This window comes from Puma concolor, chromosome B3, assembly GCF_028749965.1.
Source record: "Puma concolor isolate L17-30 chromosome B3, mPumCon1.1.hap2, whole genome shotgun sequence".
NCBI classification, from domain to species: domain Eukaryota; kingdom Metazoa; phylum Chordata; class Mammalia; order Carnivora; family Felidae; genus Puma; species Puma concolor.
The window spans coordinates 11,944,590-11,962,061 of NC_141672.1; the positions used below are offsets into that span (position 1 = coordinate 11,944,590).

At 38.4% G+C, this 17,472-nt stretch overlaps 1 protein-coding gene across 22 annotated transcripts in view; it reads right to left on the reverse strand.

The window, feature by feature from the left end:
• UNC79 (unc-79 subunit of NALCN channel complex) overlaps positions 1-17,472 on the reverse strand; it is a 282,253-nt gene that overhangs the window by 208,118 nt on the left and 56,663 nt on the right. For 21 of the 22 annotated variants that reach the window (XM_086708939.1, XM_086708934.1, XM_086708935.1 and 18 more), the window contains one exon: positions 8,080-8,172. The exons of the other annotated variant lie outside the window; for it this stretch is intronic. In XM_086708939.1, the coding sequence (XP_086565065.1) occupies positions 8,080-8,172 (93 nt within the window). The remainder of the gene's footprint in view (positions 1-8,079; positions 8,173-17,472) is intronic. 22 annotated transcript variants of the gene reach the window in all.

The window sequence follows — 17,472 nt, forward strand, 5'->3', positions numbered from 1 at the left end:
AACATAAAAAGAATTCACACAATTCAACACCAAAAAAACAAATAATTTTATTAAAATATGGGCAGAGGACCTGAACAGACACACAGATAGCCAACAGACACATGGAAAGATGCTCAACATCACTCATTATCAGAGAAATGCAAATCAAAACCCCAGAGCTAACCCTCACACCTGTTAGAATTGCTAGCATCACTAAGACAAGTAATAACAAGTATTGGCAAGGACATGGAGGAAAGGGAACCTTTGTGCACCATTAATGGGAATGTAAATTGGTACAACTCTTGTGGAAAACAATATGGATGTTCTCAAAAAATTAAAAATAGAAAACACCACTGGAGGAGTTGTGGGAGGGGGGATGGGCTAAATGGGTAAGGGGCGCTAAGGAATCTACTCCTAAAATCCTTGTTGCACTATATGCTAAATAATTTGGATGTAAATTTTAAAAAATAAAAAATAAAATAAAATAAAACAGAAAAATACCATATGATTCAGTAATTCCACTACTGGGTATTTACCCAAAGAAAACAAATACACTAATTTGAAAAGATACATGTAACCCTATGTTTATTGCAACAGTATTTACAAAAGCCAAGATATGGCAGCAATCTAAATGTCCATCAATAGCTGAATGGATAAAGATGTGGATATAATATATACAATGGAATATTACTCAGCCATAAAAAAGAATGTAATCTTGTCATTTGTGAAAACATGGACAGAACCAGAGAATATTACACTAAGTGAAATAAGTCAGACAAGGAAAGACAAATACCATATGATTTCACTTATATGTGGAACCTAAAAATCAAAACAAACAAACAGAAACAGACTCATAAATACAGAGAACAAACTGATGGGTGCCAGAGGGAAGAAGAGTGAAGGATGGGCAAAATAGGTGAAGGGGATTAGGAGGCAGAATCTTCCAGTTATAAAATAAATAAGTCATAGAGATGAAAAGTACAGCAGAGGGAATACAGTCAACAATATTGTAATAATATTGTATGGTGACAGATGTTAACCACATTTATCACAGTGAACACTGAGTAATGTACAGAATTGTTGAATCACTATGTTGTACACCTGAAACTAATATAATTGTATGTCAGCTATACCTCCATAATAAATTTTTTAATAATAACAAAAAATTTTAATAAGATAAAAAAATACTTATGTCCTTATAGTATTCATACATTTCAAAAATCATGTAAGCAAGCCCTTGACTTTATCAAGCTTTTTATTGAGATCCTTCCTCTTATTAACAAAAGAAATATTAAGGAAAATCCCTAGTAACAATAATTATATAATATAAACATATCAATGAGATCAAGAACTATTTAGGATAAAAAATTGCCCAATAGGATTGTAATAAAGCCTCATATTTATTGAGGGTTCATTATGTGCTGGGTATTGTTTTAGAAGTCTTATACATATTATCTCATAACCACCATGTTGCAGTTAGGAAACAGGCTTAGTTTCCTATCTTGCCCAAGGTTAAACAAATAGCAAGTAACAGAATGATAGATTAGAATGGTAGTCTTTTATCATTCAGTCACCAATTTCACCTTGTTGAGGAATTCTTAGAAGCTATGCAACAGCAAGCTTCTTTGATTTGCCTATGTTTACTTGCCTATGTTTACTTGTCACCTAGTTAGACACCTGTTTTGCATATTCCTGAAGCTGTCGTCCAACCCTATCACAGTACTGAACCAGGTTCCACTTTGGTCACCAGTGACCTCTGTGTCATTCATTTCAATGGACATACTTCAATCTGCCTCTTATTTGACCTTCAGAAGCACTCAGTAGTGCTGACCGCTGTCTCCTTTTCAAAATACTCTCTTCCCAGGGCACCTGGGAAGGTTGAGCCCAATCCATTGAGTATACGACTTCATCTCAGGTCATGATCTCACGATTAGTGAGTTCGAGCCCTGCATCAGGCTCTCTGCAGTCAGGGTAGAGCCCGCTTGAGATCCTCTGTCCCCCTCTCTCTCTGCCCCTCCCCTGTTCATGCTCTCTCTCAAAAATAAACATTTAAAAAAATAAAAAAAATAAAAACCTCTCTTCCCTTGATTTCATGACTAACCCTCTTTTATTACCTGTAGCTGACACTACTGTTGCTACTCAAACACTATCAACAACCCTTTCTTCCTCGTGTGTCTCCCAATGCACAGACTACAAAGCAAGACACATTCCCAGAGCCCCTGGCAGCTAGAGATGGCCATGTGACTCAGCCCTGACAAGTTAGACCTAAGAGAGAATCCACTGGGGGCTTCTGAAACATTTTTCCTCTGTGATAAAAGAGGGACAACAGGAGACCTTTCTCTAATTACCCTGACTGATCCTGTTACCTGTTTGTGGATGTGATTATTCAAGAATATAACAAGTCCCACTGTGACAGCCATCTTGCAAATATGAGAAGTCCAAGAGAAACACAAAGACGCCATCTCAGTCCCCTGATACTGTGGCGCTGTCTGTAAGACTTCCTACTAAGTAAACAAAGTAAACAACAAACATTCTTGTAGTTCAAAACACATCCTAACAGATACAGCCTCTCTGCCTCCTTGACAAGTTCATCCTCTTCTACTAGACCTTTATCTATTGGAGTCCTTGAAAGACCAATCATAAGCCCACTCCACTTTTCATTCTATGCTCTCCTCTCCCCTAAGCAATCTCACACTCATATACAACTTCAGTTACCATCTATATGCAATTCAATAAAGGTCATTGAACATTTATGTGTAGGTTCAAGTTTCATTACCTCTAGCCTAGAGCTCTGTACTAAGTTCCAGACTCATAATTCAACTTCCTAATTACCACTACCTCTTTTTTTTTTTTGACATATTTGGAATATTTATTGATTTGTCAATATATTAGGACCTATAAAAGAGTTCTGCTCAAAGTATCTTAAAAATTCACATTTTAGGGGCGCCTGGGTGGCTCAGTCAGTTGAGCGTCCGACTTCAGCTCGGGTCATGATCTCACAGTCTGTGAGTTCGAGCCCCGCGTCGGGCTCTGTGCTGACAGCTCAGAGCCCGCGACCTGTTTCAGATTCTGTGTCTCCCTCTCTCTCTGCCCCTCCCCCGTTCATGCTCTGTCTCTCTCTGTCTCAAAAATAAATAAATGTTAAAAAAAATTTAAAAAAAATTCACATTTTAAATGGTAATTTATATATCCTTATACATTAAAACAATTGAAAATTTTGATCTTAATTTTATAATAATATATTCAATTTTTTATGTTAATTATGTGATTACTAACTTTTTTTAAAAACTTGTTTTATTTTTTATTTTTTAAAATTTACATCCAAATTTGTTAGCATCTAGTGCAACAATGATTTCAGGAGTAGATTCCTTAGTGCCCTTTACCCATTTAGCCCATCCTCCCTCCCACTACCCCTCCAGCAACCCTCAGTTTGTTCTCCATCTTTATGAGTCTCTTCTGTTTTGTCCCCCTCCCTGTTTTTATATTATTTTTGTTTCCCTTCCCTTATGTTCATCTGTTTTGTCTCTTAAAGTCCTCATATGAGTGAAGTCATATGATTTTTGTCTTTCTCTGACTAATTTCACTTAGCATAATAGCCTCCAGTTCCATCCACGTGGTTGCTAATGGCAAGATTTCCTTCTTTTTGATTGCCAAGTAATACTCCATTGTATGGATATACCACATCTTCTTTATCCATTCATCCATCGATGGACATTTGGGCTCTTTCCATACTTTGATTATTGTTGATAGTACTGCTATAAACCTGGGGGTGCCTGTGTCCCTTCAAAACAGCACACCTGTGTCCCATGGATAAATGCCTAGTAGTGCAATTGCTGGGTCGTGGGGTAGTTCTGTTTGTAGTTTTTGAGGAACCTCCATACTGTTTTCCAGAGTGGTTGCACCAGTTTGCATTCCCATGCCTCTTTTTTTTTTTTTTTTTGAGGAAGCTGATTTATTTGCAGTGTTGTGTTTTGGTCATATGAAATTATTACTGAGATTATGCATGGGGTTTTTTTCCAGTTTTATTGAGATATAATTGACATTTAACATTGTATTAGTCCAAGACATACCATCTCCTCTTCAACATCTCAAAGACACCTTGAACACAACATGTCCAAAACAGATCTCATGAGCTTCCCTCAGAAGCTTGGTTTTCGTCTTCTAGTGTCTCCTTTCTCAATGAATAGAACCACCATGCATTCAGTTATGCAAGCCAAAAATTCACTGTATCTAATATGTCACCAACTCCTATCAATTTTACTTTTTAAATACTACTTTTCTTGGTCTCAACTGCCCCTGACTTTTACATGCCAAGACAAATGCAAGGGCTCCTCAAGAGTCAATCTACATCCACTCTGGTTCCTTTTTCTTTTATTTATTTGTTTGTTTGTTTGTTTGTTTATTTATTATTGAGAGAGAGAGAGAGCACAACCTGGGGAGGGGCAGAGAGAGAGAGAGAGAGAGACACAGAATGCGAAGCAGGCTCCAGGGTCTGAGCTGTCAGTGCAGAGCTCGACACAGGGCTCAAACCCACAGAACTTGAGAGCATGACCTGAGCTGAGGTCAGACACTTAACTGACTGAGCCACCCTGATTCAGTTTAAAATCTACTCTCAACTGCAGTCAGGGTGACACAAGTACAACTACCCAAAGTCCTCCAGAGCCTTCATATTAGACTCAGGATAAACACAGGACTCCCAAGCAGAGCCCACATATGCTGCATGTTCTGGCCCATAGATGTCCACGGTATTACCTTCCATAAGGCAGCCCTTACACTGAGCTCCAGCTGTACCAATCTCTCAGCCCACCTGCTTACCAGGCTTCCTTCTGACACATGAGACTCTTCTATTTGAATCCCTTACCCCTTGTAGGCCTTGTGAATCGTACGCATCCTTCAGTCCTCAGACCAAAGGTTACTTCCCCAGAGAAGCCCTCTCTGACATCTTCATGAAAACAGAAACCCCAGAGCGCCTGGGTGGGTGGCTCAGTCGGTTAAGCGTCTGACTTCGGCTCAGGTCATGATCTCATGGTTCCTGGGTTCGAGCCCCACGTTGGGCTCTGTGCTGACAGCTCAGAGCCTGGAGCCTGTTTGGGATTCTGTGTCTCCCTCTCTCTCTGCCCCTCCCCCACTCGTGCTCTGTCTCTCTCTCCCTATCTTTCTCAAGAATAAACATTAAAAAAAAGAAAAATCCCCTCTTATAGAGTCTCATAGCACAAAGTGCATCTTTCAAAGTGCTTATCACAGCTGAAACTTTATATTTGCTTTTAAAATTACTTAATTAATGTCTTCTCCCACCACTACCATATAAGTTCCATGAGGCAGGGGCAGAGGTCAGTTCTGTTTTGCTAACCATGGTGTCTCCAGTGTCTGGCACGGACTAGATATTCAGTGACTATTTACTGAAAATATAAATAGCCCTCTAGAATTGGAATTTTGTCATTAAGGCATCAATGAGTTCACAAGTACAGATGTTCCAGACCACTTTCTCTTTCTCCATATGGCTGTCACATGAACCCAGTTCACAGTAGTCCACTGTCCCATGAACACACCTGGAGAGTCCCTGTGTTTAAACTGCTTGCCTTCCCAGATTGTCCCACTTACCCTCTCAATCAAAACTTTATCCATATTTTAAGACCCACACTTTGCTCAAGTGGCCCAAAGCCTTTCCTGATCATTCCAATCCATAGAGTTCACTCCCTCTGATGAATTAATACTATCTATAGTACACATTTTGTACTTTCTACATTCTACTTTACATTGTAAATTAATGATTTATGTGAATATGTCTAATATTTCCAATTAGACCTAAGGTCTACAGCAAGCACCATACCTTGTATTTCTGGGTGGTTTTCACAATGTCTAGCTCAGAGCAGTGAACAAAGGAATCAATCAGTTGAGCAGGTCTATGCTTCATCCTTGATATACAATGGGCTACAAGGACCAAGCTGCCACTTGCTGTCTTCCCCAATAAAAATTCAAATGACAAAATGACGCCCTACCACTTGGTCCCTGAGAGCCCCCTGGTGGATATCGCCTCACTCTTAACAGTTTCCCACAACATAAGACTAGTTTTGAGTCCCAAGTGTAATTTTTAGCATGGAAAAGCTGGCTATAAACATTCCCCATGAATAGATCAAGATACAGATTTGGGAATAACAGAAGTAACGCAGCCTGATCATAGTGGTTTTCCAGTGAAACGCTCAACTCCGGGAAGAAAATGGCAGATTGCAGCAACTTGCGTCGCTCTTTATTGAGCATTTACAAGGTGTCTGTCACTATGCTACGTAAGCATTTTCCATATACTTAACTCATTAAATGCTCACAACATTTTAAGGCATTGCAGAAATTACTATTCCTGTTTTAGAAATGAAGAAACTTGATCTTAGGGAGGTTAAAAAACTTGCTCAAGGTTAACACTAACTGGCAATTTGCTGGTGAGCTCAGATATGACCCGCAAACCTCTAACCTCATAATTTTAGGGCCCCTACTCTACTGTCTCCCAACTTAGAAATTAGGATCAAAGGCTCAGGATGAGATTTCAACTTACACCCTCCAAATGAAGGGTGTTTTCAAAAAATAATATATAATAAATATAAATGACATTTTGAGGGCCCTCCAAGCCAGAGTGAGATAGGAGATAGAACTTCCAAAAAACTATACATTTTAATTACTCATATAATAATCACAAGCCATTTCATATTTAAAGGGTAACACTCCAAATGAAGAAGCATTAAGGTTTCAAAATAAAACACTTTTGGGGCACCTGGGTGGCTCAGTTTGTTAAGCATCTGACTTCAGCTCAGGTCATAAGCTCACAGTTTGTGACTTCTAGCCCAATGTCGGGCTCTGTGCTGACAGCTCAGAGCCTGGAGCCTGCTTCAGATTCAGTGTCTCCCTCTCTCTGCCCCGCCCACTTCTCTCTCTCTCTCTCTCTCTCTCTCTCTCTTTCTCTCTCAAAAGTAAATAAACATTAAAAAAACACACACACAATTCTAGGGGCACCTGGGTGGCTCAGTCAGTTGAGCCTCCGACTTCGGCTCAGGTCATGATCTCACAGTTTGTGAGTTCGAGCCCCGTGTCAGGCTCTGTGCTGACAGCTCAGAGTCTGGAGCCTGCTTCGAATTCTGTGTCTCCCTCTCTCTGCCCCTCCCTTGCTCATGCTCTCTCTTTTTTTCAAAAATAAATAAACATTAAAAAAAATTGTTTAAACACTTTTTAAAATAAACAACAATAAATTAAAAAATAAAATAAAACACTTTTCCCCCATCCTGCGTCAAAAATGTAATTATTATTTATTATGTAATTAAGCAGAAGATTGAAAACAGCGCCACCAAATTTGTTCACTTTCTATATAAACAATACATGAAAATTAAAATTGAGTTCATATCATAGCATGTGATGCCAACAGTCAGCCCCTTTATCAGGTCAGTTTCCCAAAGTTCATATGCAATTATACTGATGAATGAAAAGCAAATTATACAGATGAATGGAAATGACACCAGTCCAACATGAGTCATAAGAGAGGAAATACAAGTCAAAACAACAAGATATTCTTCTTCATCTGTCTGACAGAATACAAACTTTGATAATACTTAATGACAGGTTACTGTACTCTGCTATGTAGTTAGTGAGACTACTGAAATTGTTTCAAGTCCCTTAACTTATTAATCCCTCTTTTATGAATTTGTTCTAAGGAAATAATTGGAAATGTAGTAAAAAATTCATGTTCAAGGATACTCGTGTGGCACTGGAGTAGCAAATTCACAAAGTATTAACAGTAATTATCTTCAGTCATTAGAATTGCAGATGATTTTTTACGTTTCTAATTTAACTTATTCCTATATACTTACATTCAATTTCTAGTCAGTGTTCTAAAATTGCCCCAAACATTCAAAAAATATGACCAGCCAGCAAGATTACTGCTAATAGCAACAGGCAAGGTGAATTTATTTCAACCCGAAAATCTGTCTTGTAACACATCCCCAGTTGTCTATCCACAAAGAAAATCTCTTCCCACATGAGAATTTCTAGCTTACTTATTTCATATCTTGTTTAACAACTGTTTCTGAAATTAGTCAAGCCATTCAAAAGGCCACTTACCTGGGTTGGATGTGTATTGCATTGCAATCATTAGCATGGATGATGCAGACAGATTAACATGGGCAGGAACGCCTTCTCTTCTTGAGGAACCCACTGAAACAAAAAATCTTTTGATTAGACACAATTAGTCTGTATGTATACTTCTTGTCATACAGCCTGATAGCTGAGAGGAAACTTTGTTTAAAAGTCTGAACCAATTCAGTGGATATTTTGCACAAATAAAAGCACAAATTCTGTCCTAGCATACAAATATTACATCTGTCATCATCAATAGCACACATTTGGTAAGAATCTCCAAGGAGAAGAAAGAGTGCCAGAGCGTGATGTCATGGCTTTATCAGAAATATACTTAGATGCAATCTCTGTTCCCAAGATGTTTACATCTAGGTGGAAAAGAAAGAAAAAACAAGATCCTCATGTGCCCAAATATAAAGGCATGTTGAAGGTTATCTCAATAAAAGTAAAAATAAAAGGTTTATTTATTTTGAACTCAACTTGAATGTATCACCTTTCAGAGATGCGAATGAAGTAATAGTCCACTTATAATGGGGACCTTATTAATTCAGTTACACAAATTTCAAATCACGTATTATTAAAAAAAATTGTCTACTAATTTAAAAATTATTTTCAGCTCTCACATATCATTTAACAATTTTATTCAAACCTTTACATGTAACTCAGCAGCAGCATCTTCATCACCGTGAGAACCACTTTTTTACTTTTCCAGAGCTTACCGTCTTCATATCCAACTGAGTTGTTTGAAAGAATGCATTTTTCGAATCTGTGAATAACACTGTCACTGAACATTTTAACCTGTGCCACAAGTATTCAGTCACAAAGCAAGCTGGTTTCTTCAAAATTCATCTTGTAGCTGTGTATCCATGGTCTCCACATGATAATCACTTACATAATGCTTTTAAGACATCTTTAAGTGGCTTGTTTACGATGCATCCAACACTATATTACATTTCTCTCTCTCTCCTTTTTAGTGGTACGTCAGGGAACTCCAACAAGCATTCAAAACTAGCACTGATGGAGGTCATTCGGGATAATACTCCACAGAGCTGCTGTCTCCAAAGAGTACTTTATTATTCTAACCAGTAATTGAGAGAGGGCTCACATAGAAGAAACTTTAAAAGCACTCAAACATAAAATGAATTCCTTTTCTCAGGGATAATTGCAGAAGTAGGTAGGAGGAATCTCTCCTTATAGTTAGGTTTGTGGCAGATCATCAAGAAAGCATGAGCAGAACGGTGTAGAGTGAGTATGACACCCTCAGTCAACCCTCAGTTTCCTCCACACAATAGAGAAAACCACTAATGTGGGCAACCACAAAAAAATCAGTTGACCCACAAATCTGCTTTATTTTATTTTTATTATTATTTTACATTAAAGTGCAATACGTGGAAATAGTATCTCAACTCCATGCATTAAGAATAAGGCAACTTATAATCATACACATGGGTAAAAGAACCATTAAAACACTACAAGATTTGTCATGTAATAGAGAAAACAGAAAATTTTAACATGATTCTATTCTTTTCTTTAAGTAAAAGAAAGACTTTGAGCACCACAATGGATGGTTTACAACAGCTTTACAGACATAAGCAAACAAATAAAGAAAAGGGATCTATCATTATGTTCTATTTACCCGAATTTGCTTTTATTAATCACTCACAGCTGGGATGCTGCTACCCCCACCAAGCCGGTGATATTCAGGTAGATGAACTAGTTTGGCTGTGCAATATAAATGGGTGCTAATAATTATACAAAGTTATGCAGATCATGTCAATGCTCTTAGATGGTAAAGTTGATTAATCAAATGAGATGAATCAAGGGAAGAGAACTTTGAGCCAAATACGAAAGAACAAGATGCATTTTCTCTCAGATTTATCCAGGGAGCTTGTTAAAATTCAGCTTTGGGGCCCGTATTTAGAGTTTAACTCCATCAGTTTGGAAGCAGAAAAGGTACAAGTTTAATAAGCACGTCATGTGACTCTGATCAAGGGGGCCCTTGAGCCTTGTGGGAGAAGCATTACTAGAGGGACAGGAAATAAGAAAGGAAGCACTCAGCAAGGTGTCTAGATGTGGGAGCAAGAAGTGCATGCCCCGGTGCCCTTTGTTCAGGGCGGTGGCAGGAAAATCTAGCCTCTGACATACTCGGGGAAAAATAATTACATACGTTTAAATAATTATCTATATCTGTATCTATATCTATATATGTATACACATCTATATATGGTCCTCCTGGGACAAGTGTTTTCACCTTTGTTTAAATTCATCTGAAACTTTTTAATAATAAATGTTTCTAAAAAAAAAAATAAAATGACTATTAAGGGAGTCTGAGAATCCCTGTGCCTGGAGGCCTTTAAAACTGGGAGAGATGCCCAAAATGTCTTGATGATTTAGGTGAAGTCTATTTGGAGACTAGCCCAAATGGCTCTGTGACCTTTGCATGTCCCTTTTACCCCTACAGAACCGTGCTCTCCGTCAAGTATGGTCAACCACAAAGCCAAAAGTGTTCCCCTGGTTCAAGCCCTAGGAAATTGGCTCCAGAACCTCTATAAACAGACAGGGCCTTGCAATTGCATAGCCTTCTGACACACTGAATAAAATTACCACAATTCTAATTAATAAACATGCACAGGCACACATCATTTATTGAATCTTGGTAAAAAGACATGATGTAAACAGATGTGCAGCTTGTCCCCGTGCGGGTGTATAAAGCCAAAGCTACATACAGTGGAAGGAAGAAGAGAATTAATCCAAATAAGAAAATTTTATATGTAATATTGTGCTCAGGAAATACAATTAAAAGTTTTAAGACCTATTTCCTGATCCTCCAGCACCACCAGAACAACCATTTCTAACCTTTCCTCTATGAGCCATAACTCATAGGAGCTTAATCTGTTCCTGCATCTTATAGTTCCTAATGTACTATCCCATACAGCTTTCTTACATGATTCTCACCCAAAAAACAATGAAGTATACGGGGAAGGCCATTTAATAAAGAGAAATCAGATTATTTGCATGGGATCACCAACTTAATTATTAGGACGATAGCCCAGGTCACTTAACATCACAGCTAATATTCTAGTGACTTATTCACTCAAAATTCATTTAAAAATTCAAAGGGTATTCTTCCCATAGCTCCCATGTCCCAGGCATTGTTCTTCCCCTGGAGACACGGTTGTAAACAAGACAGGTAAGCCTTTGTCCTTATGGAGCTTAAAAGGTCAAGTTCTGCCACCCAATACGGTAGCCACTAGCCACATGTGGCTATTTAAATTAATTAAACTTCAATTAAATTAAAAATTCAGTTCTTCAGTCTCACTAGATACATTTAAAGCACTCAGTTACCATATGTGGCTAGTGTACTAGACAGCATGGAGGTTTTTTAAACATTTCCATCATTGCAGAAAGTTCTATAGACAGAGCTGTTCTAGAGGAACAGGCAAACAAGTACCTGTGAAGAAATGTAAAGCAGGGCAAGGGAATAGGTAGAAAGTGATGAAGCGTCCTGATTTAGCTTGAGGGTAAGGAAAGGCATGTTGAAAGATGAGACACTTGAGCTGAGACCTAAAGAGAGTGAGGAAGAATCATAAGACCATCTGGGAGAAGGGCTACTGAGACACGGGAAAGCTTAGTGCCTTTATGAAACTGCAGAATGGCCAATGTGGATAGCATGCAGTGAACATAGAAGAGACAGTAATAAAACAGTAAGGTCAGCAGTGGCCAGAGCACAGAGGGCCGTGTGGGCTAGGGAAGGACATTGAATTTGATTTGTCAGAGTAATGGAAAGTGATGAAGGAAGTGACATGGTCTGATTTACATGTTTGGAGGATGGCTCTGGCTATTTGGTAGAGAACAACTGTAGGATTGCCAGGAGTAGAAGCAGGGAGACTGGTTCAGAAACTACTGGACTGGTCCAGGTGAGAGATGGTGATAAGAAGTGGTCTGAATTGCAATATATTTAAATAAACCCCACTAGCCTTATTATTTTTTAAGGGGTAAAGGTAGGAGAGTCATCTGGGAAGAAGAAACACATTCTGGTGCCATCCGACAGAACCGTTTCCTGTGCTTGGGCAGACTGCACTGCCTGAATTAACAAGCATCTCTGTGTAATCACAGGTATTTGTATTCCATGAGATAGGGTTTGAGCATAAGATACCTATGCCTTCAGAAGGGCCTATCAATTCAACATAATGGGAAGACTGCGACATCATGACCCAAAAGTCCATGCAGCATTACAATATTTGTAGACTGCTATATTAATGAAAATCATAGAGACAAGAGTGCCCATCAACAATGCAGAGGTGAACTGCCTGACTGGCTCAGTCAGTAGAGCATGCAACTCTTGACCTCAGAGCTGTAAGTTCAAGCCCCATGATGAATGTAGAGATTACTTTAGAAAAATAAAATCTTTAAAAAAAAAAATGCAGAGGTGTTCTGTCAGATTCTATGCGATCAAAACCTATTCTGGTCATTATTGTTACTATACAACAAACTCTAGTGGGGGAAAAATCCCAAGCCCCAGAGGCTGGCCCCTTTTCCCAAGCTATGTTTAAAATAATAAAACTTTAGGACAACATGTGAATTGGTACAGTATACTGGAATTAGTTGCAGTGGGATTTGACATGTCCGTCACATGACTGTGGATTTGGTCTGTTATACATTTGTTTCACATGACACAATATTCAAAGGCCATTGCTGTATGTTATCTTCTGGTCTTCACAACAAACATGGGCACAGGCAGGGGAGATCATGATAATTCACAATTTTACAGCTAAGGAAACTAAAGTTTGATGAGGTTAAGAGATTTGCCAATCGGCGAAAGACTACATAATTCAGCTCTTCTGGATTTCTATTCCAACATATTTCCACAAATTGAACAATAAAGCTCTTACAAAATAGTAAGACCTATTTTATAAAAACGATCATTAGTTAATAAGACAAATTTTATATCTAGAAGAATATTTAAATGTCATCAATATGTGGTGTTGGGTTCTGTCTTTTTTTTAATATATATATTTATTGGTTTTTGGAGGATCATAGAAGCATCACAGGCATCCTCTGTAATAGTAGTAGAAGAAAAATGATCCAGGGCTAATGGCCTGGAACCAGATACTCACTTAACCCACACAATTGCTTTTAAGTGCAAAGATCTAAATGAACCTTTATTTTCCTAAGGGTAAGTGATTTTTTGAGGAAATTTAAGTCTAGGCTACCAAGATACACTAGAAGGGTCTTTCACCGATATCATCGCTCAGTCTTATTATCATCTTTGAAATAACACAGCCTATATCAATTAATGTTCATTTGGGATCAGCTTTTCTCTTCTTTGCCAATATCCATATCATCTTCCCAACATCCATATTTCAAGTTGGTCCACAAATCACAGACCCTTTATTGCAAAAAAAAGAGGTTTCCGTGGTGAAATGCTAATGACTTTTTCAATTCTTAGTACTCCTTTAATATTTTTAAAAACAAAAAACAGAGCCTATTGCACACATTTAGAATAAAAAGAAGTATATCTTATTTGTGGAAGGAGTTAAAAAGAAAAGATTATGTCAGATGAAATTTTTATAATAAATTGCAGTTTTCTCTGCAGCATCTCAAAAGGAGTGATTTAAAATAAAGCCACAGTACTAGATTTATTGACAAAAATGATGGGAGGGCGTAACTGACAAACACGCACAGCCCTTCCATGGGAAGAACCGTAATACTTCATTAGATCCACTTCAGAGCTTGGCGCTTCATAGTCTACGTTCTTAACGACACTAACATTTAACACCTGAAAAACTGTCCACATTTTACATCTTGACCTTGTGAACACCACACCAAAGATATAAAAGCTGTCTTGTCTTGAAGATTTTATCAAATACTCAGAAAATGCTGCCTCCTTAATCCCCTAACATCTCCGTCCTGAAATGAAAACATTCTGGAAGAAGTTAAATGCTCCTCTCTCATTTCGGTCACAATTTCTAGACATCGAAACAACTTCCAAAGACAGAAACGACATGGATGCAAGCAACAGACACATATTCTCACATCAATTCCTTTACACGTGATTAATCTGGAACCCGATTCCCTCATTCTTTGGGGCTGTGTCTTTGCAAAGAAACAAATACAAAAAAACAAAAACAAACACCTCAACGGGGCGCCTGTGTGGCTCAGTCGGTTAAGCGTTTGACTTTGGCTCAGGTCATGATCTCGCAGTTCATGAGTTCCAGCCCGGCATAGGACTCTGCGCTGACAGCTCAGAGCCTGGAGCCTGCTTCAGATTCTGTGTCTCCCTCTCTCTCTGCCCCTCCCCTGCTCATGCTCTGTCTCTCTCTGTCTCAAAAATAAATAAAACATTAAAAAAAAACAACACCTCAATCATTTAATAGAATGTGGTTTTAAAGGGTATTACTACTGGGGTGCTTGGGTGGCTCAGTCGGTTAAGCAACCGACTCTTGACTTCAGCTCAGGTCATGATTTTGTGGTTCTTGAGTTCCAGCCCCACATCAGGCTCTGCACTGACAACAGGAGCCTGCTGAGGATTCTCTATCTCCTCTCTCTCTGCCCCTCCCCCACTCGTGCATGTGTTCTCTCTCTCTCAAAAAATAAACTTTTTTTGAAAAAGGGTATTACTACCATTTATTTTCAAAGATTTAAAGGCTCCTCAACCCACAGGGATGGTAACAATAAATGGAAGTCACAAGTAAGAAACTAAAACCAGAGCAACAGAGATAAATGAACTAGATCAACAACTAGGTTACAGGAAGACATGTGCCTCTTACATAAAATAAGATTGATGTTATTTAACCTAGAATTAGTAAGCCAGAAATAACCTTAGAGATGGAACATGTTTTCCAAAACTCCCCTTTACAGCTGAAAACACAATGGAGCCCCAGAGACATAAACAGCTTGTTCACAATTTAAATGAACACCAAGTTAATCTAGCAATAAGTATTAAAATTCATACACATTTTGTAGACTCAACTTAATATTTTGTTCCCCTCAGTTGCCAAGGCTCACACATTTAAAGAAATAAGGATTCTAATGTGACTTTAAGACATGTTTTGGGGTCTGTGCTTCTAATTAAGTAGAAATTAATAACCAGGGATGAAGAAACAAATTGCCAGTCATCACAATGCTTGATCAGAGTGAAGCATAACTTCAGAGGCCTGATATATTCAATGCCTCTCCCTAAATTATTAACTTATTCCTAAGAAGGAGGGTAGAGTGAAATTTAGATTAATTATTACATGGCACAAAAACAGACACATAGACCAATGGAATAGAATAGAAACCCCAGAACTAGACCCACAAACGTATGGCCAACTAATCTTTGACAAACAACCAATGGATGTTTAGAAACATCCAATGGATCCAAGGAAAGAACATCCAATGGAAAAAAGACAGTCTCTTTAACAAATGGTGCTGGGAGAACTGGACAGCAACATGCAGAAGGTTGAAACTAGACCACTTTCTCACACCATTCACAAAAATAAACTCCAAATGGATAAAGGACCTGAATGTGAGACAGGAAACCATCAAAACCTTAGAGGAGAAAGCAGGAAAAGACCTCTCTGACCTCAGCCGTAGCAATCTCTTACTCGACACATCCCCAAAGGCAAGGGAATTAAAAGCAAAAGTGAATTCCTGGGACCTTATGAAGATAAAAAGCTTCTGCACAGCAAAGGAAACAACCAACAAAACTAAAAGGCAACCAACGGAATGGGAAAAGATATTTGCAAATGACATATCGGACAAAGGGCTAGTATCCAAAATCTATAAAGAGCTCACCAAACTCCACACCCAAAAAACAAATAACCCAGTGAAGAAATGGGCAGAAAACATGAATAGACACTTCTCTAAAGAAGACATCCAGATGGCCAACAGGCACATGAAAAGATGTTCAACGTCGCTCCTTATCAGAGAAATACAAATCAAAACCACACTCAGGTATCACCTCACGCCAGTCAGAGTGGCCAAAATGAACAAATCAGGAGACTATAGATGCTGGAGAGGATGTGGAGAAACGGAACCCTCTTGCACTGTTGGTGGGAATGCAAATTGGTGCAGCCGCTCTGGAAAGCAGTGTGGAGGTTCCTCAGAAAATTAAAAATAGACCTACCCTATGACCCAGCAATAGCACTGCTAGGAATTTATCCAAGGGATCCAGGAGTACTGATGCATAGGGGCACTTGTACCCCAATGTTTATAGCAGCACTCTCAACAATAGCCAAATTATGGAAAGAGCCTAAATGTCCATCAACTGATGAATGGATAAAGAAATTGTGGTTTATATACACAATGGAATACTACGTGGCAATGAGAAAAAATGAAATATGGCCTTTTGTAGCAACATGGATGGAACTGGAGAGTGTGATGCTAAGTGAAATAAGCCATACAGAGAAAGACAGATACCGTATGGTTTCACTCTTATGTGGATCCTGAGAAACTTAACAGAAACCCATGGGGGAGGGGAAGGAAAAAAAAAAAAAAAAAGAGGTTAGAGTGGGAGAGAGCCAAAGCATAAGAGACTGTTAAAAACTGAGAACAAACTGAGGGTTGATGGGGGGTGGGAGGGAGGGGAGGGTGGGTGATGGGTATTGAGGAGGGCACCTTTTGGGATGAGCACTGGGAGTTGTATGGAAACCAATTTGACAATAAATTTCATATATTAAAAAAAATAAAATAAAAAATTAAAAAAAAAGACTTCTTAGGAAGGGGGAATAAAAACAACAATAACAATAATAATAAAAGAGGTCCAAAAATAAAAAAATAAATAAATAAATAAAAGATTAATTATTACAAAGATGCTCCTCCTCACCTGTAATTCTTTAAAAATAATAAGAAGATGAATTCCTATGCCTAAATTTCACAGTTAACATAACTATACAATTCTAAGACTATTGATAAGCAAGTGCTTGTCAGGTCACACAGAACAAAAAAAAAGAGAGAATGATCAATAATCTATTGCTTGAACCATACCATCGGTCTGCTAATGTTTCTGAATCACCATAAAATTTAGGCAGAAGACAGACTCTTTGCTTAAAAGACATGAAACTACAGGGGCGCCTGGGTCCTTGGTCAGTTAAGTGCCCGACTCCGGCTCAGGTCATGATCTCACGGTCTGTGAGTTCGAGCCCCGCGTCGGGCTCTGTGCTGACTGCTCAGAGCCTGGAGCCTGTTTTGGATTCTGTGTCTCCCTCTCTCTCTGCCCCTCCCCTGTTCATACTCTGTCTCTCTCTGTCTCAAAAATAAATAAACGTTAAAAAAAAAAAATTAAAAAAAAAAAAAAGACATGAAACTATAATTCCCTAGCTAAAATTAAGCTTAACTATAAAATAAGTAATGTAGCTTAAAGGTACCTATGTTTGCCACTATTATTACATAGCA